Source organism: Cervus canadensis, chromosome 1 (assembly GCF_019320065.1).
Source record: "Cervus canadensis isolate Bull #8, Minnesota chromosome 1, ASM1932006v1, whole genome shotgun sequence".
In the NCBI taxonomy this organism is placed as follows: Eukaryota; Metazoa; Chordata; class Mammalia; order Artiodactyla; family Cervidae; genus Cervus; species Cervus canadensis.
Window position 1 is genome coordinate 86,635,767 of NC_057386.1, and position 20,879 is coordinate 86,656,645.

A 20,879-nucleotide genomic window follows, 5' to 3' on the forward strand; every position below is an offset into this window, starting at 1 on the left:
ATGCTTTTTATATGCTGGCTTAGTTTCTCAACCTTCTTGGTTTAAGAACCCCTCTTCAGTATACTTAACAATTATTGAGGACTCAGAAAAGCTTTTTTTTTTTTTGGTGGGACATTTATCATAATACTAATTAAAACTAAGACATTTTTGTTTTATTTTTTTAAATTTGTTAATAATTTTATTTATTTGGCTGTGTTGCGTCTTCGTTGCTGAGTGGGCTTTTTCTCTAGTTGGGGTGAGCAGGGGGCTACTCCCTAGTTATAGGCTTCTCACTGTGGTGGTTTCTTCTGTTGTAGAGCAGGGACTCTAGGGCCTGAGAGCTTCAGTAGTTGCATCACACAAGCTCAATATTGGCAGCTCCCAGGCTCTAGAGCACAGGCTCAATAGTTGTGGAGCACGGGCTTACTTGCTCCTTAAGACGTGGGATCTTCTCAGACCAGGGATTGAACCTATGTCTCCTGCATTGGCAAGCAGATTCTTTATCCCTGGGCCACCAGAGAAGACCCTAAAATTTATTCTTTTTTTTTTTCTTTTTAATATGTTTTTTTATTGAAAGATAATTGCTTTACAGAATTTTGTTCTTTTCTGTCAAACCTCAAAATGAATCAGTCATAGGTATACATACATCCCCTCCCTTTTGAACCTCTCTCCCATCTCCCTCCCCACCCCACCTGTCTAGGTTGATAGAGAGCCCCATTTGAGTCTCCTTAGCCATACAACAAATTCCTGTTGGCTATCTATTTTACATATGGTAAATGTAAATTTCCATTTTACTCTTTCCATACATCTCACCCTCTCCTCCCCTCTCCCCATGTCCATAAATCTATTCTCTATGTCTGTTTCTCCACTGCTGCCCTGTAAAATTCTTCAGTACTATTTTTCTACATTCCATATATGTGCGTTAGAATATGATATTTATCTTTCTCCTTCTGACTCACTTCACTCTGTATAATAGGTTCTAGGTTCATCCACCTCATGAGAACTGACTCAGATATGTTCCTTTATATGGCTGAGTAATATTCCATTGTGTATATGTACCATAACTTCTTTATCCATTCATCTGTCAGTGGACATTTAGGTTGCCTTCCATGTTCTAACTATTGTAAATAGTGCTGCAGTGAACAATGGGATACATGTGTCTTTTTCAATTTTGGTTTCCTTAGGTTATATGCTTAGGAGTAGGACTGCTGGATCATATGATGGTTTTATTCCTAGTTTTTTAAGGAATCTCCATACTGTCTTCTCGGAGAAGGCAATGGCAACCCACTCCAGTACTCTAGCCTGGAAAATCCCATGGACGGAGGAGCCTGGTAGGCTGCAGTCCATGAGGTCGCTAGGAGTTGGACTTGACTAGGCGACTTCACTTTCACTTTTCACTTTCATGCATTGAAGAAGGAAATGGCAACCCACTCCAGTATTCTTGCCTGGAGAATCCCAGGGACGGGGGAGCCTGGTGGGCTCCCGTCTATGGGGTCGCACAGAGTCGGACACAACTGAAGCGACTTAGCAGCAGCATACTGTCTTCTATAGTGGCTGTATCAATTTACATTCCCACCAAAAGCACAAGAGCGTTCCCTTTTCTCCACACCCTCTCCAGCATTTATTGTAGACTTTTTCATGACGGCCATTCTGACCAGTGTGAGGTGATAGCTCATTGTGGTCTTGATTTGCTTTTCTCTAATAATAAGCAGTGTTGAGCATCTTTTCATGTGTTTGTTAGCCATCTGTATGTCTTCTCTGGAGAAATGTCTGTTTAGGTCTTTTTTCCACTTTTTGACTGAGTTGTTGGTTTTTCTGATATTGAGTTGTATGAGCTGCTTGTATATTTTGGAAATTAATCCTTTGTCCAGTTGTTTCATTTGCTATTATTTTCTCCCATTCTGAGTGTTGTCTTTTCACCTTGCTTATAGTTTCCTTTCTCAGCAAAAGCTTTTAAGTTTAATCAGGTCCCACTTATTTACTTTTGTTTTTATTTCCATTGCTCTAGGAGGTGAGTCATAGAGGATCTTGCTTTGATTTATGTCAACGAGTGTTCTGCCTATGTTTTCCTCTAAGAGTTTTACAGTTTCTGGTCTCACATTTAGGACTTTAATTCATTTTGAGTTTATCTTTGTCTGTTGTGTTAGGAAGTGTTCTAATTTCATTCTTTTACACGTAGCTGTCCAGGTTTCGCAGCACCATTTTTTGAAGAGGCTGTCCTTGCCCCATTGTGTATTCTTGCCTCTTTTGTCAAAAACAAGGTACCCATAGGTGCATGGGTTTATTTCTTGGCTTTCTATCTTGTTCCATTGGTCTTTGTTTCTGTTTTTGTACCAGTACCATACTGTCTTGATCACTGTAGCTTTGTAATATAATCTGAAGTCAGGAAGGTTGATTCCTCCAGCTCCATTCTTCTTTTGCAAGACTGCTTTGGTTTTTTGGGGTCTTTTGTGTTCCATATGAATTGTAAAATTTTTTGCTCTAGTTCTGTGAAAAATGCCATTGGTAATTTGATAGGGATTGCATTGAATCTGTAGATTGCATTAGGTAGTATAGTCATTTTCACAGTATTGATTCTTCCTACCCAGGAACAAGGAATATCTCTCCATCTGCATGTGTTGTCTTTGATTGCTTTCATTAGTGTCTTAAAATTTTCTGTGTTATAGTTCTTTTGTCTCCTTAGGTAAGTTTACTCCTAGATATTTAATTCTTTTTGTTGCAATGGTAAATGGGATTGATTCCTTAATTTCTCTTTCTGACTTGTCATTGTTAGTATATAGAAATGCAAGTGATTTGTGTGTATTGATTTGGTAACCTGCAACTTTACTAAATTCACTGATTAGCTCTAGTGTTTGATAGTATCTTTAGGGTTTTCTATGTATAGAATCCTGTCATCTGCAAACAGTGAGAGCTTTACTTCTTTTCCAATTTGGATTCTTTTTATTTATTTTTCTTCTCTGATGGCTGAAGCTAGGACTTCCAGAACTATATTGAATAATAGTGGTGAAAGTGGACACCCTTGTCTTGTTCATGATCTTAGGGGGAATGCATTCAGTTTTTCACCATTGAGAATAATGTTGGCTGTAGGCTTATTATATATGGCCTTTACTGTGTTGAGGTAGGTTCTTTCTAAGCCCATTTTTTGAAGAATTTCAATCATAAATGGTCCTGAATTTTTTCAAAGGCTTTTTCTGCATTTATTGAGATGACCATATGGTTTTTATCTTTAAATTTGTTAATATGGTGTATCACATTGATTGACTTGCATATATTAAAGAATCCTTGCATCCCTGGAATAAACCCAACTTGATCATGGTATATGAGCTTTTTGATGTGTTGCTGAATTCTCTGTGCTAAAATTTTGTTGAGGATTTTTTCATCTATGTCCATCAGTGATACTGACCTGTAGTTTTCTTTTTTTGTGTTGTCTTTCTCTGGTTTTAGTATCAGGGTGATGGTGGCCTCATGGAATGAGTTTGGCAGTGTTCCTTCCTCTGCAATTTTTTGAAAGAGTTTAGAAGGATAGGCATTAGCTCTTCTCTCTAAATGTTTGATAGAATTCTCCTGTGAAGCCATCTGGTCCTGGGCTTTTATTTTTTAGGATATTTTGTTCACAGCTTCAGTTTCAGTGCTTTTAATTGGGTTCTTCATAATTTCTGTTTCTTCTTGGTTCAGTCTTGGAAGATTGAACTTATCTAGGAATCTGTCCATTTCTTCCAGGTTATCCATTTTGTTGCCATATAGTTGTTCATAATAGTCTCTTATAATCCTTTGTATTTCTGCATTGTCTGTTGTAACCTATCCTTTTTCATTTCTGATTTTGTTGATTTGATTCTTCTCTCTTTTTTTCTTGATGAGCCTGGCTAAAGGTTTATCAATTTTGTTTATCTTCTCAAAGAAGCAGCTTTTAGTTTTATTAATCTTTACTATTGTTCTTTCATTTCTTTTCAATTATTTCTGCTCAGATCTTTATGATTTCTGTCCTAATTTTGAGGGTTTTTTGTTCTTCTTTTTCCAGTTGTTTTAGGTGTAAACTTAGTCTGTCTATTTGATGTTTTTCTTATTTCTTGAGGTAGGATTGTCTTGCTATAAACTTCCCTTTTAGAACTGCTTTTACTGCATCCCATAGGTTTTCAGTTGTCATGTTTTCATTGTCATTTGTTTATAGAAATTTTTCGGTTTCCCTTTTGATTTCTTCAGTAACTGGTTGGTTATTTAGAAATGTGTTGTTTAATCTCCACATGTTTATGTTTTTCACAGTTTCTTTTTTGTGATTGCTATCTAGTCTCATAGCATTGTGGTCAGAGAAGATGCTTGATATGATTTCAGTTTTCTTAAATTTACTGAGGTTTGATTTGTGACCCAAGATGTGGTCTATCCTGGAGAATGTTCCATGTGCACTTGGGAAGAAGGTGTATTCTTCTGCATTTGGCTGGAATGTCCTGAAGATATCATTGAGATCCATCTCATCTAATGTATCATTTAAGACTTGTATTTCCTTATTACTTTTCTGTTTTGATGATCTGTCTATTGGTGTAAATGGGGTGTTAAAGTCTCCTACAATTATTGTGTTATCATCAGTTTCTGCTTTTATGTCTCTTAGTGTTTGTCTTATGTATTGAGGTGCTCCTATGTTGGGTGCATAGATATTTACAATTGTCATGTCTTCCTCTTGGATTGATCCCTTGATCATTATGTACTGTCCTTCCTTATCTCTTGTAATATTCTTTATTTTAAGGTCGATTTTGTCTGATATGAGGATTGCTACTCCAGCTTTCTTTAGCTTCCCATTTGAATGGAATATATTTTTCCATCCTCTCACTTTCAGTCTATATGTGTCTTTAGGTCTAAGGTGGGTGTCTTGTAAGCAGCATATTTATGGGTCTTGTTTTTTTATTCATTCAGCCAGTCTGTGTCTTTTGGTTGGAGCATTTAATCCATTTACATTTAAAGTAATCATTGATATATGTGTTCCTATTTTCATTTTCTTAATTGTTTGGGGTTTATTCTGTAGATCCTTTTTCTTCTCTTGTGTTTCTTGACTATGTAAGCCCCTTTGAACATTTGTTGTAAAACTGGTTTGATGGTACTGAATTCTCTTAACTTTTGCCTGTCTGAATAGATCTTTATTTCTCCATCAATTTTGAATGAGATCCTTGCCAAGTACAGTAATCTTGGTTGTAGATTTTCCCCTTTCAGTACTTTAGATATATCCTGCCATTCCCTTTTGGCCTGCAGAGTTTCTGCTGAAAGATCAGCTGTTGAGCATATGGGGTTTCCCTTGTATGTTACTTGTTGCTTCTCCCTTGCTGCTTTTCATAGTCTTTCTTTGTGCTTGTTAGTCTTTGTTAGTTTGATTAGTATGTGTCTTGGTGTGTTTCTCCTTGGATTTATTCTATATGGGACTCCTTATGCCTCTTGGACTTGATTGACTATTTCCTTTTCCATGTTGGGGAAATTTTCAACTATAATATCATCAAATATTTTCTCATACCCTTTCTTTTTCTCTTCTTCTTCTGGCACCCCTATAATTCAAATGTTGGTGCATGTGGTATTGTCCCAGAGGTCTCTGAGACTATCCTCAATTCTTTTCATTCTTTTTACTTTATTCTGCTCTTCAGAAGTTATTTCCACCATTTTATCTTCCAGGTCACTGATTCGTTCTTATGCTTCAGGTATTCTGCTATAATTCCTTCTAGAGTATTTTTAATTTCAGTAATTATGTTGTTTTTATGTTTATTCTTTAATTCTTCTGTGTCTTTGTTAATTGAGTCTCACATTTTCTCCATTTTGTTTTCAAAGTTTTTGAGCATTTTTACTATCATTATTCTGAATTCTTTTTCAGGTAGTTTGCCTGTTTCCTCTTCATTCATTTGGACTTCTGTGTTTTTAGTTTGTTCCTTCACTTGTGTAGTATTTTTCTACCTTTTATTTTTTTTTAACTTGCTGTGTTTGAGGTCTCCTTTTCCCAGGCTTCAAGGTTGAATTCTTTCTCCCTTTTGGTTTCTGCCCTTCTAAGGTTTGTCCAGCGGTTTGTGTAAGCTTCATATAGGGTGCGATTTGTGCTGAGTTTTAGTTTGTTTGTTTTTCCTCTGATGGGCAAGGCTGAGTGAGGTGGTAATCCTGTCTGATGATTGGGTTTGTGTTTTTGTTTTGTTTGTTGTTTAGATGAGGTGTCCTGTGCTACTGGAGGGTGCTGCTGATGGTTGGGTGATGCCGGGTCTTGTATTCAACTGGTTTCCTTTGTGTGAGTTCTCACTCTTTCATACTCCCTAGGGTTAGTTCTCTGGTAGTCTAGAGTTTTGGAATCAGTGCTCCCACCTAAAGGCTCAGGGATTGATCTCTTCAATGACCCTTGTCAAGTTGGTTTAGCCAGAATGCCATTATGTTTCCTCTTAGGGATTTTTCATCCACAGACCCCCAACTCTGCTCTGGATCTCATATCTGACCTATCAGAGAACAGCATCTGAAACTGAGAGATGCTACCCATCCTTCTAATTCATGCTGAGCCTAGTAGAGTGTATGTGGTAGAGGCTGAATGGTGTTCCCAGACTGTCCCCCGAAACCGATTTCCCTGGGCGCCTTCCTTGGAGGGGACTGTAGGGACCCACATTCAGAAAATGCTGCTTAGTTTGGCATTTAAATCCAGCAGGCCAGAAATAACACTCTCACTGCTTAAAAGTTTCCTGCTTCCCTCCTCCAGGCAAAAGGGGTCTTTAAAGAACAAGGAACTGGGAAAGCCCAGTTCCTCAATGAGTGAATAGTTTTTGCTGTGCTTTGTGGAGGACTTTCCTGGTTCCTCAGATGGTAAAGAATCTATCTGCAATGTCCTTAAAATGTTTTTAATTGAAGGATAATTGCTTTACAATATTGTGTTGTTATTTTCTGCTGTACTTCAGCATGAGTCAGCTGTAGGCATACCTATGTGCCCTCCCTCTTGAACGTCCTCCTCACCTCCCATCCCGTCCTACCCTCTAGGGTGTCACAGAGAACGGGTTTGAGCTCCTTGAGTCGGACAGCAAATCCCCCTGGCTCTCTGTCTTACACATGGTAGTTTATATGTTTCCATGCTTCTCTCCATTCATCCCACCTTCTCCTTCCCCCCAGTCCCATGTCCACAGCTCTGTCCTCTGTGTCTGTGTATCCATTGCTTCCTGCCGGTAGGTTCATCAGTACCTTTTTCCTATGTTCTGTGTTGTTATTATTCAGTCTCTCAGTCATGTACAGTTCTTTGTGACACCATGGACTGCAGCACGCCAGGCTTCCCTGACCTTCACCATCTCCCAGTTCAGTTCAGTTTAGTCCAGTTGCTCAGTTGTGCCTGACTCTTTGTCATCCAGTGGATTATAGCACACCAGGCCTCCCTGTCCATCACCAGCTCCCGGTTTGCTCAAACTCAAGTCCTTTGAGTTGGTGATGCTATCCAACCATCTCATCCTCTGTCAACCCCTTTTCCCCCCACCTTCAGTCTTTCTCAGCATCAGAGTCTTTTCCAGTGATTCAGTTCTTTGCGTCAGGTGGCCAAAGTATTGGAGTTTCAGCTTCAGCATCAGTCCTTCCAATGAACATTCAGGACTGATTTCCTTTAGGATTGAGTGGTTTGATCTCCTTGCAGTCCAGGGAACTCTCAAGAGTCTTCTCTTGAGAAGATGGAAACACCAGATGGAAAGCATCAGTTCTTCGGCACTCAACCTTGTTTTTGGTCCAACTCTCATATCCGTACATTTGTACTGGGAAGACCACAGCTTTGAATCTTTGTTGGCAACCTGACATCTCTGCTTTTAATACGCTGTCTATGTTTGTCTTAGCTTTCCTTTCAAGGAGCAAACATCTTTTAATTTCATGGCTGCATTTACCCATTCTCAGTGATTTTGGAGTCCAAGAAAAGAAAATCTGTCATTGTTTCCATTTTTCCCCCTCTGTTTACCATGAAATTATGGGCCCAGATGCCATAGTCTTAGTTTTTTGAATGTTGAGTTTTAAGCCAGCTTTTTTACTCTCCTCTTTGACCCTCATCAAGAGACTCTTTAGTTCTTCTCTCTCTGCCATTAGAGTGGTATCATCTGCGTATCTGAGGTTGTTGATATTTCTCCCTGCAATCTTGATTCCAGCTTGTGCTTCATCCAGCCTGGCATTTCACATGATATACTCTGCATATAAGCTAAATAAGCAGGGTGACACTGTACACCCTTGACATACTCCTTTCCCAGTTTGGAACCAATCCATTGCTCCATGTCTGGTTCTAACTGTTGCTTCTTGACCTGTGTGTAGGTTTCTCAGGACACAGGTAAAGTGGCCTGGTATCCCAGTCTTTAAGAATTTTCCACAGTTGGTTGTGATCCACACAATCAAAGGGTTTAGTGTAGTCAATGAAGCAGAAGTAGATTTTGGAATTCTCTTGATTTTCTGTGATTCAACGGATGTTGGCAATTTTATCTCTGACTCCTCTGCCTTTTCTAAATCCAGCTGTTACATCTGGAAGTCCTCAGTTCATGTACTGTTGAAGTCTACCTTGAAGGATTTTGAGCATTACCTTGCTAGCGTGTGAAATGAGTGCAGTTGTGCAGTAGTTTCAACTTTCTTTGGCCTTGCCTTTCTTTGGGATTGTAATGAGAACTGACCTTTTCCAGTCCTGTGGCCACTGCTGAGTTTTCCAAATTTGCTGGCCTATTGAGTGCCCCACTTTCATAGCATCATCTTCTAGGATTTGCGATAGCTCAGCTGTAATTCCATCACCTCCACTAGCTTTGTAGTGATGCTTCCTAAGGCCACTTGACTTTGTACTCCAAGATGTCAGGCTCTAGGTGAGTGGTCACACCTTGTGGTTATCTGGGTCATTAAGATCTTTTTTATAATGTTCTTCTGTGTGTTCTTGCCACCACTTCTTAATATCTTCTGCTTCTGTTAGGTCTGTACCATTTCTGTCCTTTATTGTGCCCATCTTTGCTCAAAATGTTCCCTTGATATCTCTAATTTTCTTGAAGCAATCTCTAGTCTTTCCCATTCTATTGTTTTCCTCTATTTCTTTGCATTGTTCACTTAGGAAGGCTTTCTTATCTCTCCTTGCTATTCTTTGGAACTCTGCATTCAAATGGGTATATCTTTCCTTTTCTCCTTTGCCTTTTGCTTCCCTATGTACTTGCTAATATACAGTATTTGTTTTTCTTTTCCTGACTTATTTCATTGTATATAATAGGTTCTTCGTTCATCTACCTCATTAGAATTGACTGAAATGTCTTCCTTTTTATGACTGAGTAGTATTCCATTGTATGTATGTAAAAGCTTCTTTATCCATTCATCTGTTGATGAGCATCTAGGTTGCTTCCATGTCCCAGCTATTGCAAATAGTGCTATATTGAACACTAGGTTACCTGTATCCTTTTCAATTATGCTTTTCCCAGGGTATGCTCTCAGTAGTGGAACGGTTGGATCATCTGATAGTTTTATTCCTAGTTTTCTTAAGGAATCTCCATACTCTTCTCCATAATGTCTGTATCAATTTACATTCCTACCAACCATGCAAAAGGAGTTCCCTTTCTACACACTCTCTCAAGTATTTATTATTTGTCGATTTTTTTCGTGATGGCCATTCTGATCAGTGTGAGTTGATATCTCCTTGTAGTTTTGATTTGGATTTCTCTAATAAAGTACAATTTGAGCTACTTTTCATATATTTATTAGCCACCTGTATGTCTTCTTTGAAGAAATGTCTATTTAGGTCTTTTGCCCACTTTCCACTTTTTAATTGGGTTGTATGTTTTTCTGTTATTGAGTTGCATGAACAGCTTGTATATTTTGGAAATTAGTCCTCTGTCAGTTGTTTCATTTGCTATTCTCCCATTCTATGGGTTGTCTTTTCACTTTGTTTATAGTTTCCTTTGTCATGCAAAAGTTTTTAAGTTTAATTAGATCCCACTTGTTTGTTTTTATTTCCATTACTCGAGGAGGTGGGTCATAGAGGATCTTGCTGTGATTTATGTCATAGAGTGTTTTGCCTGTTTTCCTCTAAGAGTTTTATAGTTTCTGGTCTTACATTTAGGTCTTTAATCCAGTTTGAGTTTATCTTCATGTGTGGTGTCAGAAAGTGTTCTAATTTCATTCTTTTAAATGGAGCGGTCCAGTTTTGCAGCACCTCTTACTGAAGAGACTGTCTTTTCTCCGTTGCATGTTCTTGCCTCCTTTGATGGAAGAAAGATGACATAAACAGGTGGAGAGTCATTTCATGCTCCTGGGTTGGCAGAATCAATGGTGTCAAAAATCAATATACTATCAAAAGCAGTCTACAGAGTCAGTGCAATCCTTATCAATTTACCAATGGCATTTTTCACAGAGCTAGAATTAAAAATTTCACAATTCATATTGAAACACAAGAGACCCTGAATAGCCAAAGCAGTCTTGAGAAAAAGGAATGGAGCTGGAGGAATCGTTCTTCCTGATTTCATCCTGTGATACAGAGCTATAGTCATCAAGACAGTGTGGTACTGACACAAAACACAAATACAACTCAAAATGGATTAAAGATCTAAATGTAAGACCAGAAACTATAAAACTCCTAGAGGAGAACATAGGCAAAACACTCTCCGACATAAATCACAGCAAGATCCTCTATGACCCACCTCCCAGAATATTGGAAATAAAAGCAAAACTAAACAAATGGGATCTAATGAAACTTAAAAGCTTTTGCACTACAAAAGAAACTATAAGTAAGGTGAAAAGACAGCCCTCAGATTGGGAGAAAATAATAGCAAATGAAGAAACAGACAAAGGATTAATCTCAAAAATATACAAGCAACTCCTGCAGCTCAATTCCAGAAAAATAAATGACCCAATCAAAAAATGGGCCAAAGAACTAAACAGACATTTCTCCAAAGAAGACATACAGATGGCTAACAAACACATGAAAAGGTGCTCAACATCACTCATTATTAGAGAAATGCAAATCAAAACCACAATGAGGTACCATTACACCAGTCAGGATGGCTGCTATCCAAAGTCTACAAGCAATAAATGCTGGAGAGGGTGTGGAGAAAAGGGAACCCTCTTACACTGTTGGTGGGAATGCAAACTAGTACAGCCACTATGGAAACAGTGTGGAGATTCCTTAAAAAACTGGAAATAGAACTGCCATATGACCCAGCAATCCCACTTCTGGGCATACACACTGAGGAAACCAGATCTGAAAGAGACACGTGCACCCCAATGTTCATCGCAGCACTGTTTATAATAGCCAGGACATGGAAGCAACCTAGATGCCCATCAGCAGATGAATGGATAAGGAAGCTGTGGTACATATACACCATGGAATTTTTACTCAGCCGTCAAAAAGAATTCATTTGAACCAGTCCTAATGAGATGGATGAAACTGGAGCCCCTTATACAGAGTGAAGTAAGCCAGAAAGATAAAGAACATTACAGCATACTAACACATATATATGGAATTTAGAAAGATGGTAACGATAACCCTATATGCAAAACAGAAAAAGAGACACAGAAATACAGAACAGACTTTTGAACTCTGTGGGAGAAGGTGAGGGTGGGATGTTTCAAAAGAACAGCATGTATACTATCTATGGTGAAACAGATCACCAGCCCAGGTGGGATGCATGAGACAAGTGCTCGGGCCTGGTACACTGGGAAGACCCAGAGGAATCGGGTGGAGAGGGAGATGGGAGGGGGGATCGGGATGGGGAATAAGTGTAAATCTATGGCTGATTCATATCAATGTATGACAAAACCCACTGAAATGTTGTGAAGTAATTAGCCTCCAACTAATAAAAAAATTAAAAATAAATAAATAAATAAATAAAACAAACAAAAAAAAAAAAACACAAATACAGACCAATGGAATGAGATAGGAAGCCCAGAGATAAACCCATGCACCTACGGGCTCCTTATCTTTGACAAAGGAGTCAAGAATACAAAGCTAGGACATTTTTAGAACAAATAGGAACCTAAGAGTGCATTTCAGTAGCCATTAGAGCAATGACAGTATCACAGGTTACATTATATAAACTTTGGTAAACTCCAGTGTAAACTCATGCGCAGATGAGTGAAAAGAGAATAATGCCTTCATTTTATTATGAACATAATTTTGTCTTCAAGGGTCCCTGTATCACTTTTGAAAATTACTTGTTGAAAAAATAATGACCTGATAAAATTCTTATTATAAAATGCCAGATGAAAATAGTACAATACAATCAGCATACTGTATCAGTCACAGTTTTTTTCTTTTAAAAAAATACAAAATTCTCCCCTCAAATCACATTTATAAACAAGGATACATCCAACATTTATTAAATTGATTGTGTCCAGATGTTAGCAGTATTTATTATCACGTGGTTTTAAAAAATCAGGTAATTTTTTCTTCTTCATTTTTCTGTATTTTCCTAATTTTTTAGGACAAACATTACGTTTGCAATCAGCAAAAAACCACTTGTGCTTTACCAAGGATAGTTTTCTTGGCTTACACTTGTAGAATTTTTATGGCTTACACTTTCTTGTGGAACAAGGAAAGTGGTTTAAATCTCTCTCTCTCTGGTTGAAGGGTTTTCATTTTGCTGTACAATCTGAATCAAAAGAAAATTTCAAACTAAAGAATTTTCATGTTTTGTTTTACTCTCTAATTATTAGTACAACTTTATATCATCAAAAATATTGCAACCATACCATCTTGTATAAATTCTATTTTTATTGTGTGACTTTATATACAAGAACTCATTGTATAAAAGAATGTGATTCATTTATCCTGTGCAGTAGCCTGCTAATAATGAGTTCGCAAATGTTTTTCTTTTATAGGAGAAAGCTCAGGCTGTGGAACTCTGGCAGACTGCTTCTCAGGAGTTTTACAAGCTACAGAAACTTTACCAGGAACATATGACTGAGGCCCAGATTCATGTTCTTGAAAGTCAAAAGCAAAAGGTAATTTTGGATTTCATGGTTTTCTTGTGTATCAATAAGTTGCATTCTGGAGAAATTCAGTTTTGGAGAAGAATGCCCAAGTCTGGTGGTGTATTTATGTTGCCAATAAATAGATCTTTGATGGTTAGAAATCTTTTGAACACATTAAATGATCAAAATAGTGCCTAGTGTACATTGGGCTTTATAATGTTATTAGCACTGAAAGCTGTATTTAGAGCTAAGAAGCGGCCATAAGATTTTATGTATAAATGAATCTCTAAAACTTTTGTAGTCCTGATTTTTTTCCTGATTAAAAAAAAGACCAAAACTGTTCATTAGTTTATGGACAGTGAAGAAGGCTACTCAAATATGATGACAACACTATGTAAAATGAAAATGTTAACAACCTTAAATGTGATCTTTTATTGAAATAGATGTCAAGTGCCTCTAACATAAATTCATCAGAATATGATTTTAAAAGAGGAAGGAATGTTAATGGTTATTAAGGATTTCTTTATGTCCAAAGCAAGAATCATTTTATATTCTTTTAAAGTGGGCATCTAACTTTTATATCTCTATTAACAATGCACTCTCTATCTCACAAGACCATCCATTCCATTGCAAAATCTACCTCCCTTATCTTTCCATTGATTCTTTTTCTGCTAAGTATATTGAAACTTTAAGACACAGAAAAGGTATCTTTTTTATGCTTTGGTGAACTTAGAATATTCCTAAGATCAGATCAGCTTCCAACATTTTATCCTTTGAACTTTCAATGTATGAAATAACCTTAGTTATTTCTGCGATGTGAATTTTTTTGCTAGTCCCACTTCTGGGACATCTTCATCATTTCCATCAGAACTTCTTTCTTCACTGATGTTGGGTTCACTTTCACTAAGTTACCCTTGCTGGTGTGTCTGTAGTCTCCTGAAGAGTGGCAGTGTCCATGTTCTCACAGTCAGATATTTTCTCCTGTAACTTCATTTACATCATCATCCACAGTTGTCACTTTCTGTTTCTTTGCAGCAGTTTTACTTTTATTGACTAATTCCTTCTTTCAGTTATCAATTTTTGTAAAAATGTTACATGAGTGTATTATCCCTGGAAGAAAAGGAGACAGCACAGCTGCACACTCTGCTGTCTGTGCATGAACTGAATAACATGCTCTGGAACCAGAGACAGACCTCAAAAGTAATTACAGACACTGATCATGATGTTCTGTTATCACATAGTCACTTGTAGACTGAAGAGTTAGCAGTAAAGTCTGTGTTTTATGTGATAATAATTAAAATACTTGAGTAATATATAATCAATGTTATATATAGTATTATACAGTTAATGTATTGGTGACTGAAATTTGAATCATGTTATACAGAATTAATGTAATTGAACTGTACTATAGTAAGTGAAAATCATGCATTTCAAGACTACAGGACATGGACTGCCTGTACTCTTTGAGTGCACAAGATGCTGCGTTGTTGTCTCTTATTTCATTCTGTTTAGTTGTGCTGAATTATAAAGTCCTTTAAAATGTGTTTAAAGAGGAACAATAATAAGCCAAATATCGAAGCAACTGGTGGAATAAAGATTCTTCTGACCATATTCTCATATAGCAAAGAAAGCAATTTCTCCTCCTTATGAAGACTATGTTATTAGTATAAATGTTGGTTAGGAAGGTGGTTGACTTTTCTCACCATAGTGTTGGATCATACTTTCCCCAGAGAAATTCATAGTAATTTATGCATATATATGCGTGCGTGTGTGCCAAGTTGCTTCAGTCGTGTCTGACTCTTTTCGACCCTGTGGACTGTAGCCTGCCAGGCTTCTCTGTCCATGGGATTTTCCAAGCAAGAATACTGGAGTAGGTTGCCATGCCCTCCTTCAGGGGATCTTCCAGACCCAGGGATCAAACCCACATCTCTTGCCTCTCCTTCCTTGGCAGGCAGGTTCTTTACCACTAGCACCACCTGGGAAGCCCCATACGTATATGTAACACTGCAGTTTATGTTATATATAATATATAATACCTAGCATAATATCTAACAGTCTTTATTTGCAAATGATTTGTAGTTGCTGAGTGCTTTGTTGTAACTCAGGATTTGAATGTGTCTGTAGGGTTCCCTGGTGGCTCAGTGGTAATGAATCCTCCCGCCAGTGCAAGACAGATGGGTTCGATCCCTGAGTGAGAAGATCCCCTGGGGAAGGAAATGGCAACCCACTCAAGTATTCTTGCCTGGGAAATCCCGTGGACAGGGTAGCTTGGTGGGCTACAATCCATGGGGTCACAAAAGTCAGACACGACTTAGCATCTAAACAACAAACATTTAAAACTATGGAGTAACTCCAATTCTGATTCCTTTCCTGTGGATTTTTGAGCAGTCAGCTATCACTGTGTCTCTCTTCAACTCTTACAGAGTTTTCAAATTCCAGTTTATGACCATTTGTATTATTATCATTACAAATGGGTATTTTTACCTAAGGAAGTCACAATAATACTTATGTTGCTTTTCAGTTTACAAAATGATTTTCCCAAACATGCCCTGGTTTGAAAATTACTCACATGTACTCTGAGCTGTAATACTTTTACCTCTGAGTTCTAGAAATCATTTCTAATATAAGTATGTTTTTGAAGGCTGTTTCTTCATTTAGGTCAGTCAACTAAGCCATTAGGTTTTGTTTTCCACCTGAATAAGATCATTCTTATGGTACAGCTTTGAAGTTAGGGGTTTTTTGGGGTTTTTAGTTGTTACTGTTGCTGTTTGCAGAGACCTTACAGATAATACTTTGTCTTTATTTGAAGCTTTATCTATGAAACTTCAAATCTGTCATCTGACATATTAACAGCTCCTCCCAACTTTATGTCACCTGCACATATGACATTTAATTTGGTCATAGTAGATAATCAAAAGGTTTGAAACTTGTGGGCCAATGAAACCATGAGACTTATAAGAAGAGGGAAAGGCACAATAATAACTGTGCTGTGGTTTGTATTATAGGTTTTAAATAGGTTTGAATGTGGTTTTTCAGTATTGGATGAGTTGTCTCTATCATACCTGTCTCCTGATGGATTGGTTTCTAGAAATAATTTTGTCATGTCCGCCTCTCAGTCATTACCCCATGGACAGCAGCAGATCAGGCTTCCCTGTCCTTCACCATTTCCCCATGCTTGCTCAAAGTCAAGCTATCAGTGATGTCATCCAGCCATCTCAACCTCTGTCGTCTGCTTCTCCTCCTACCTTCAGTCTTTCCCATCATCAGGGTCTTTTCTAATGAGTCAGCTCTTTGCATCAGGTGGCCAAAGTATTGGAGCTTCAGCTTCAGCTTCAGCATCAGTCCTTCCAATGAATATTCAGAACTGATCTCTTTTAGGATGGACTGGTTGGACCTCCTTGCAGTCCAAGGGACTCTCAAGAGTCTTCAACATCACAGTTCAAAAGCATCAATTCTTTGGTATTCAGCCTTCTTTATGGTCCAGCTCTCACATCCATACATGACTACTGGAAAAATGATAGCTTTGACTAGACGCACCTTTGTTGGCAAAGTGATGTCTCTGCTTTTTAATATGCTATCTAGGTTTGTCATAGCTTTTCTTCCAAGGAGAAAGCATCTTTTTATTTTGTGGCTGCAGTCAACATCTGCAGTGATTTTGGAGCCCCCCAAAATAAAGCCTGTCACTGTTTCCACTGTTTCCCCATCTATTTGCCATGAAGTGATGGGACCAGATGCCATGATCTTAATTTTTTGAATGTTGAGTTTTCAGCCAGCTTTTTCACTCTTCTCTTTCACCTTCATAAAGAGGCTCTTTAGTTGCTCTTCACTTTCTACCATAAGAGTAGTGTTATCTGCATATTTGAGATTATTGATATTTCTCCTAGCAGTCTTGATTCCAGCTTGTTCTTCATCCATCCTGACATTTCACATGATGTACTCTGCATATAAGTTAAATAAGTGGAGTACTCCTTTTCCGATTTGGAACCAGTCTGTTGTTCCATGTCCTGTTCTAACTGTTGCTTCTTGACCTGCATACAAGTTTTGCAGGAAGCAGGTAAGGTAGTATGGTATTTCCATCTCTTTAAAGAATGTTCCACAGTTTGTTGTGATCCATATAGTCAAAGTCCTTAGTGTAGTCAATGAAGCAGAAGTAGAGTTTTTCTGGCATTATCTTGCTTTTTCTATGATCCAGTGGATATTGCCAATTTGATCTCTGGTTCCTCTGCCTTTCCTAAATCTAGCTTGAACATCTGGAAGGTCTCGGTTCACATAATGCTGAAGCCTGGCCTGGAGAATTTTGAACATTAATTTGCTAGCTTGTGAAATGAGTGCAATTGTGTGGTAGTTTGAACTTTCTTTGGCTTGCCATTCTTTGGGGTTGGACAGAAATCTGACCTTTTCCAGTCCTGTGGCCACTGCTGAGTTTTCCAAATATGCTGGCATATTGAGTGCAGCACTTTGACAGCATCATCTTTTAGGATTTGCAATAGCTCAGCTGCAATTCCATCCACGACATTTGTTTGTAGTGATGCTTCCTAATGCCCACTTGACTTTAAACCCAGAGATGTCTGGCTCTGGGTGACTGATCACAGGATCATGGTTATCTGGGTCATTACGATCTCTTTTGTGATGTTCTTCTGTGTATTCTTGCCACCTCTTCTTAATATCCTCTGCTTCTGTTAGGTCCATTCCATTTCTGTCCTTTATTGTTTCATCTTTGTATGAAATGTTCCCTTGGTATCTCTAATTTTCTTGAAGAAATCTATGGTCTTTCCCATTCTGTTCTCTTCCTCTCTTTCCATTGTTCTCTTAGGAATTCTTCTTTATCTGTCCTTTCTGTTTTTAGAACTCTGCATTCAAGTGGATAAATCTTTCCTTTTCTCCTTTGCCTTTTGCTTTTCTTCTTTTCTCAGTTATTTGTAAGGCCTGTTTAGACAGCCATTTTGCCTTTTGCATTTCTTTTTCTTGGAGATAGGTTTTATGGCCACCTCCTTTACAATGTCACAAACCTCCATCCATATTTCTTCAGGCACTCTATCAGATCTAATCTGGAGTCTATTTGTCATTTCCACTGTATAATTGTAAAGGATTTGATTTAGATCATACCTGAATGGCCTCATGGTTTTCCCTACTTTCTTCAATTTAAGTCTGAATTTTGCAATAAGGAGTTCATGATCTGAGTCATTGGCAGCTCCCAGTCTTGTTTTTGCTAACTGTATAGAGCTTCTCCATCTTCCACCACAGAGAATGTAATCAGTCTGATTTCAATATTGACCACGTGGTGATGTCCATGTGTAGAGTTATCTCTTGTGTTGTTGGAAGAGGGTATTTGCTATGACCAGTGCATTTTCTTGGCAAAACTCTATTAGCCTTTGCCCTGCTTCATTTTATACTCCACAGCCAAACTTGCTTGTAACTCCAGGTATCTCATCATGACTTCCTACTTTTGCATTCCAGTCCGCTATGATGAAAAGGACATCTTTTTTTGGTGTTAGGTCTAGAAGGTCTTGTAGTTCTTCATAGAACCATTCAACTTCAGCTTCTTTGGCATTAGTGATTGAGGCATAGACTTGGATTACTGTGATATTGAATGGTTTGCCTTGGAAATGAATAGAGATCATTCTGTCTATTTTGAGATTGTACCCAGGTACTGCATTTTGGACTCTTTTTTTCGATTATGAGGGCTACTCCATTTCTTCTAAGGGATTCTTGCCCACAGTAGTAGATACAGTGATCATCTGAATTAAATTCACCCATTCCAGTCCATTTTAGTTCACTGTTTCCTAAGATGTCAGTGTTCACTCTGCCATCTCCTGTTTGACCACTTCCAATTTGCCTTGATTCATGGACCTAACATTCCAAGTTCCTATGGAATGTTGTTTTCTTTACTTTCACCACTAGACAATATCCACAACTGGGCATTGTTTCTGCTTTGGCTCTGCCTCTTCATTCCTTCAGGAGCTATTTCTCTGGTCTTCAGCAGCCTATTGGTTCATCTTTCATTGGTTCATGAAAGAGTTCGTCTTTCAGTGTCATATCTTTCTACCTTTTCATACCGTTCATGGGTTTCTCAAGGCAAGAATGCTGAAGTGGTATGCCATTCCCTTCTCCAGTGGGCCACTTTTTGTCAGAACTGTCCACTATGATCCGTCCATCTTGGGTGGGCCTACACGGCATGGCTCATAGTTTCATTAAGTTAGACAAGATTGCAATCCATGTGATCAGTTTGGTTAGTTTTCTGAGATTGTGGTTTTAATTCTGTCTGCCCTCTGATGGATAAGGATAAGAGACTTGATATAATGGTTTCACATAAAATAATTAGCCATGTTAGTTTCCATATTGTCACCTTATTTAATTTTGTAATCATTAAACATTTGTTTCTTTTTATTTCTTTGACTATTGATCTCACAGTACTTGTTAGAAGAAATACAAGTGATGTCATCTAGATTTAGGCATAATGATTTTAGACTTGATTTTAGTCTAATTTTAAATATGGGTTTCAAACACAATGTTATTTATGTACCCTTTCTTCCTGCTATAGGATAAGCTGACAAGTTTTCAGCAGCTGACCAAGCATCTTCATGTTACGAATGAGAACGTAGAAATGGTAAGTAAAAATATCCATTTAGTGCACTTATTACATAAATTAGAAATTGTCACTATAAGTAGTCGTATTTTCACTAAGGTAAATCAACAAGATAAAAAACTTGAAATTAAAATAGATAGGCCCTACTCTTTTCTTTTTATCTGTCTTTTCTTTTGCATTCAGTAGCGTAACATGGGAGTTTACAGTAGGTTCTAGAGATCTAAAACTAACATCTATCTGAAATATATTCTAATCTGAAAATGCTCCTGGGGTTCTTGGTAAGATCTCCTGAGAGTAATCTAGACTGTGAGTGCCTCAAGAGTAGGTTTCACTCTTTATTCTTAGTATTTCTTCTAGAATATGGTTAGGTATCAACTAAGAATGGTAGAGCTGCTAGACCAAGGAGTAGCCCAAATGCTTAAAAACAGCAGGACACTGAGGACCACTTGGTAGTGGATTGACCACCCATCACCTGAATTGCTATACCTAAATTTCCCTTTAATTTTTCCTAAAAGAAATATAATTAGCCTTCCCAGTTCTGCTCTTTAACCCCTACACACACACTTTTCTTTTTTTGTTGTTATTGTTTTTTTTGTTTTCCTTCTTGGAATTTTATTTTACCTGATTGTTGAGTAATAGGATTATGACATCTCAGATAATTCCACTCTTTCCTTTCTTCATTTTGCTTAGTTACCCTGCTAATCCTTATTAGTTCCTAATGTCTTTGTCTAAGAGTGGAGTTGTGCCATTAAAAGTAAGTTTATCCAATCAATTTTATTCTACTTTAAAACATTTCTCCTTTAACCATGTAAAAAATACTAAATTTCTCCCTATGTTAATATTTATGTTAATATTGGAAATTTCTAATCACTTATTTTAATAATGTGCTTCTTAGAGTTTTAAAATAGTTCTAAAGTGCTCCAAAATAAAATGATGACTGGTTTCCTTAATTAAGAAGTCTTGTTTCTACATGACATTAAATAATTTAACCTAACGTCACAATTGCTTATTCTTTCTTTCAGTATTTCCTAAAATTGTGCTATTACATAATCCTTTGGAATTTTATACCACAGTGCCCATATTTTATTATATTTAACCCTATATTATTCTGATGAAAGTCATAGAAAACTATGTAAATATTTACAGGACATACTTAAAAAATTTCTAGTGAGTGAGTAAAGTTCACTCAGTCATGTCTGACTCTGCAACCCCATGGAATTCTCCAGGTCAGAATGCTGGAGTGGGTAACCATTCCCTTCTCCAGGGGATCTTCCCAACCCAGGGATCAAACACAGGTCTCCTGCATTTCAGGCAGATTTTTTACCATCTGAGCCACCAGGGAAGCCCCCCCCCAACCCCAAAAAAGAAAAAATTTGTAAGGTGTTCATAATAACAGGCCAGAACTAAGAATGATTAACTATGGATA

General features: G+C 37.7%; 1 protein-coding gene across 3 annotated transcripts in view; it reads left to right on the forward strand.

Moving 5' to 3' along the window:
• SCLT1 (sodium channel and clathrin linker 1) overlaps window positions 1-20,879 on the forward strand; it is a 223,806-nt gene that overhangs the window by 65,247 nt on the left and 137,680 nt on the right. For all 3 annotated transcript variants that reach the window (XM_043486393.1, XM_043486394.1, XM_043486392.1), the window contains exons 7-8: window positions 12,775-12,897; window positions 19,409-19,474. In XM_043486393.1, coding sequence (XP_043342328.1) covers window positions 12,775-12,897; window positions 19,409-19,474 — 189 coding nt within the window. The remainder of the gene's footprint in view (window positions 1-12,774; window positions 12,898-19,408; window positions 19,475-20,879) is intronic.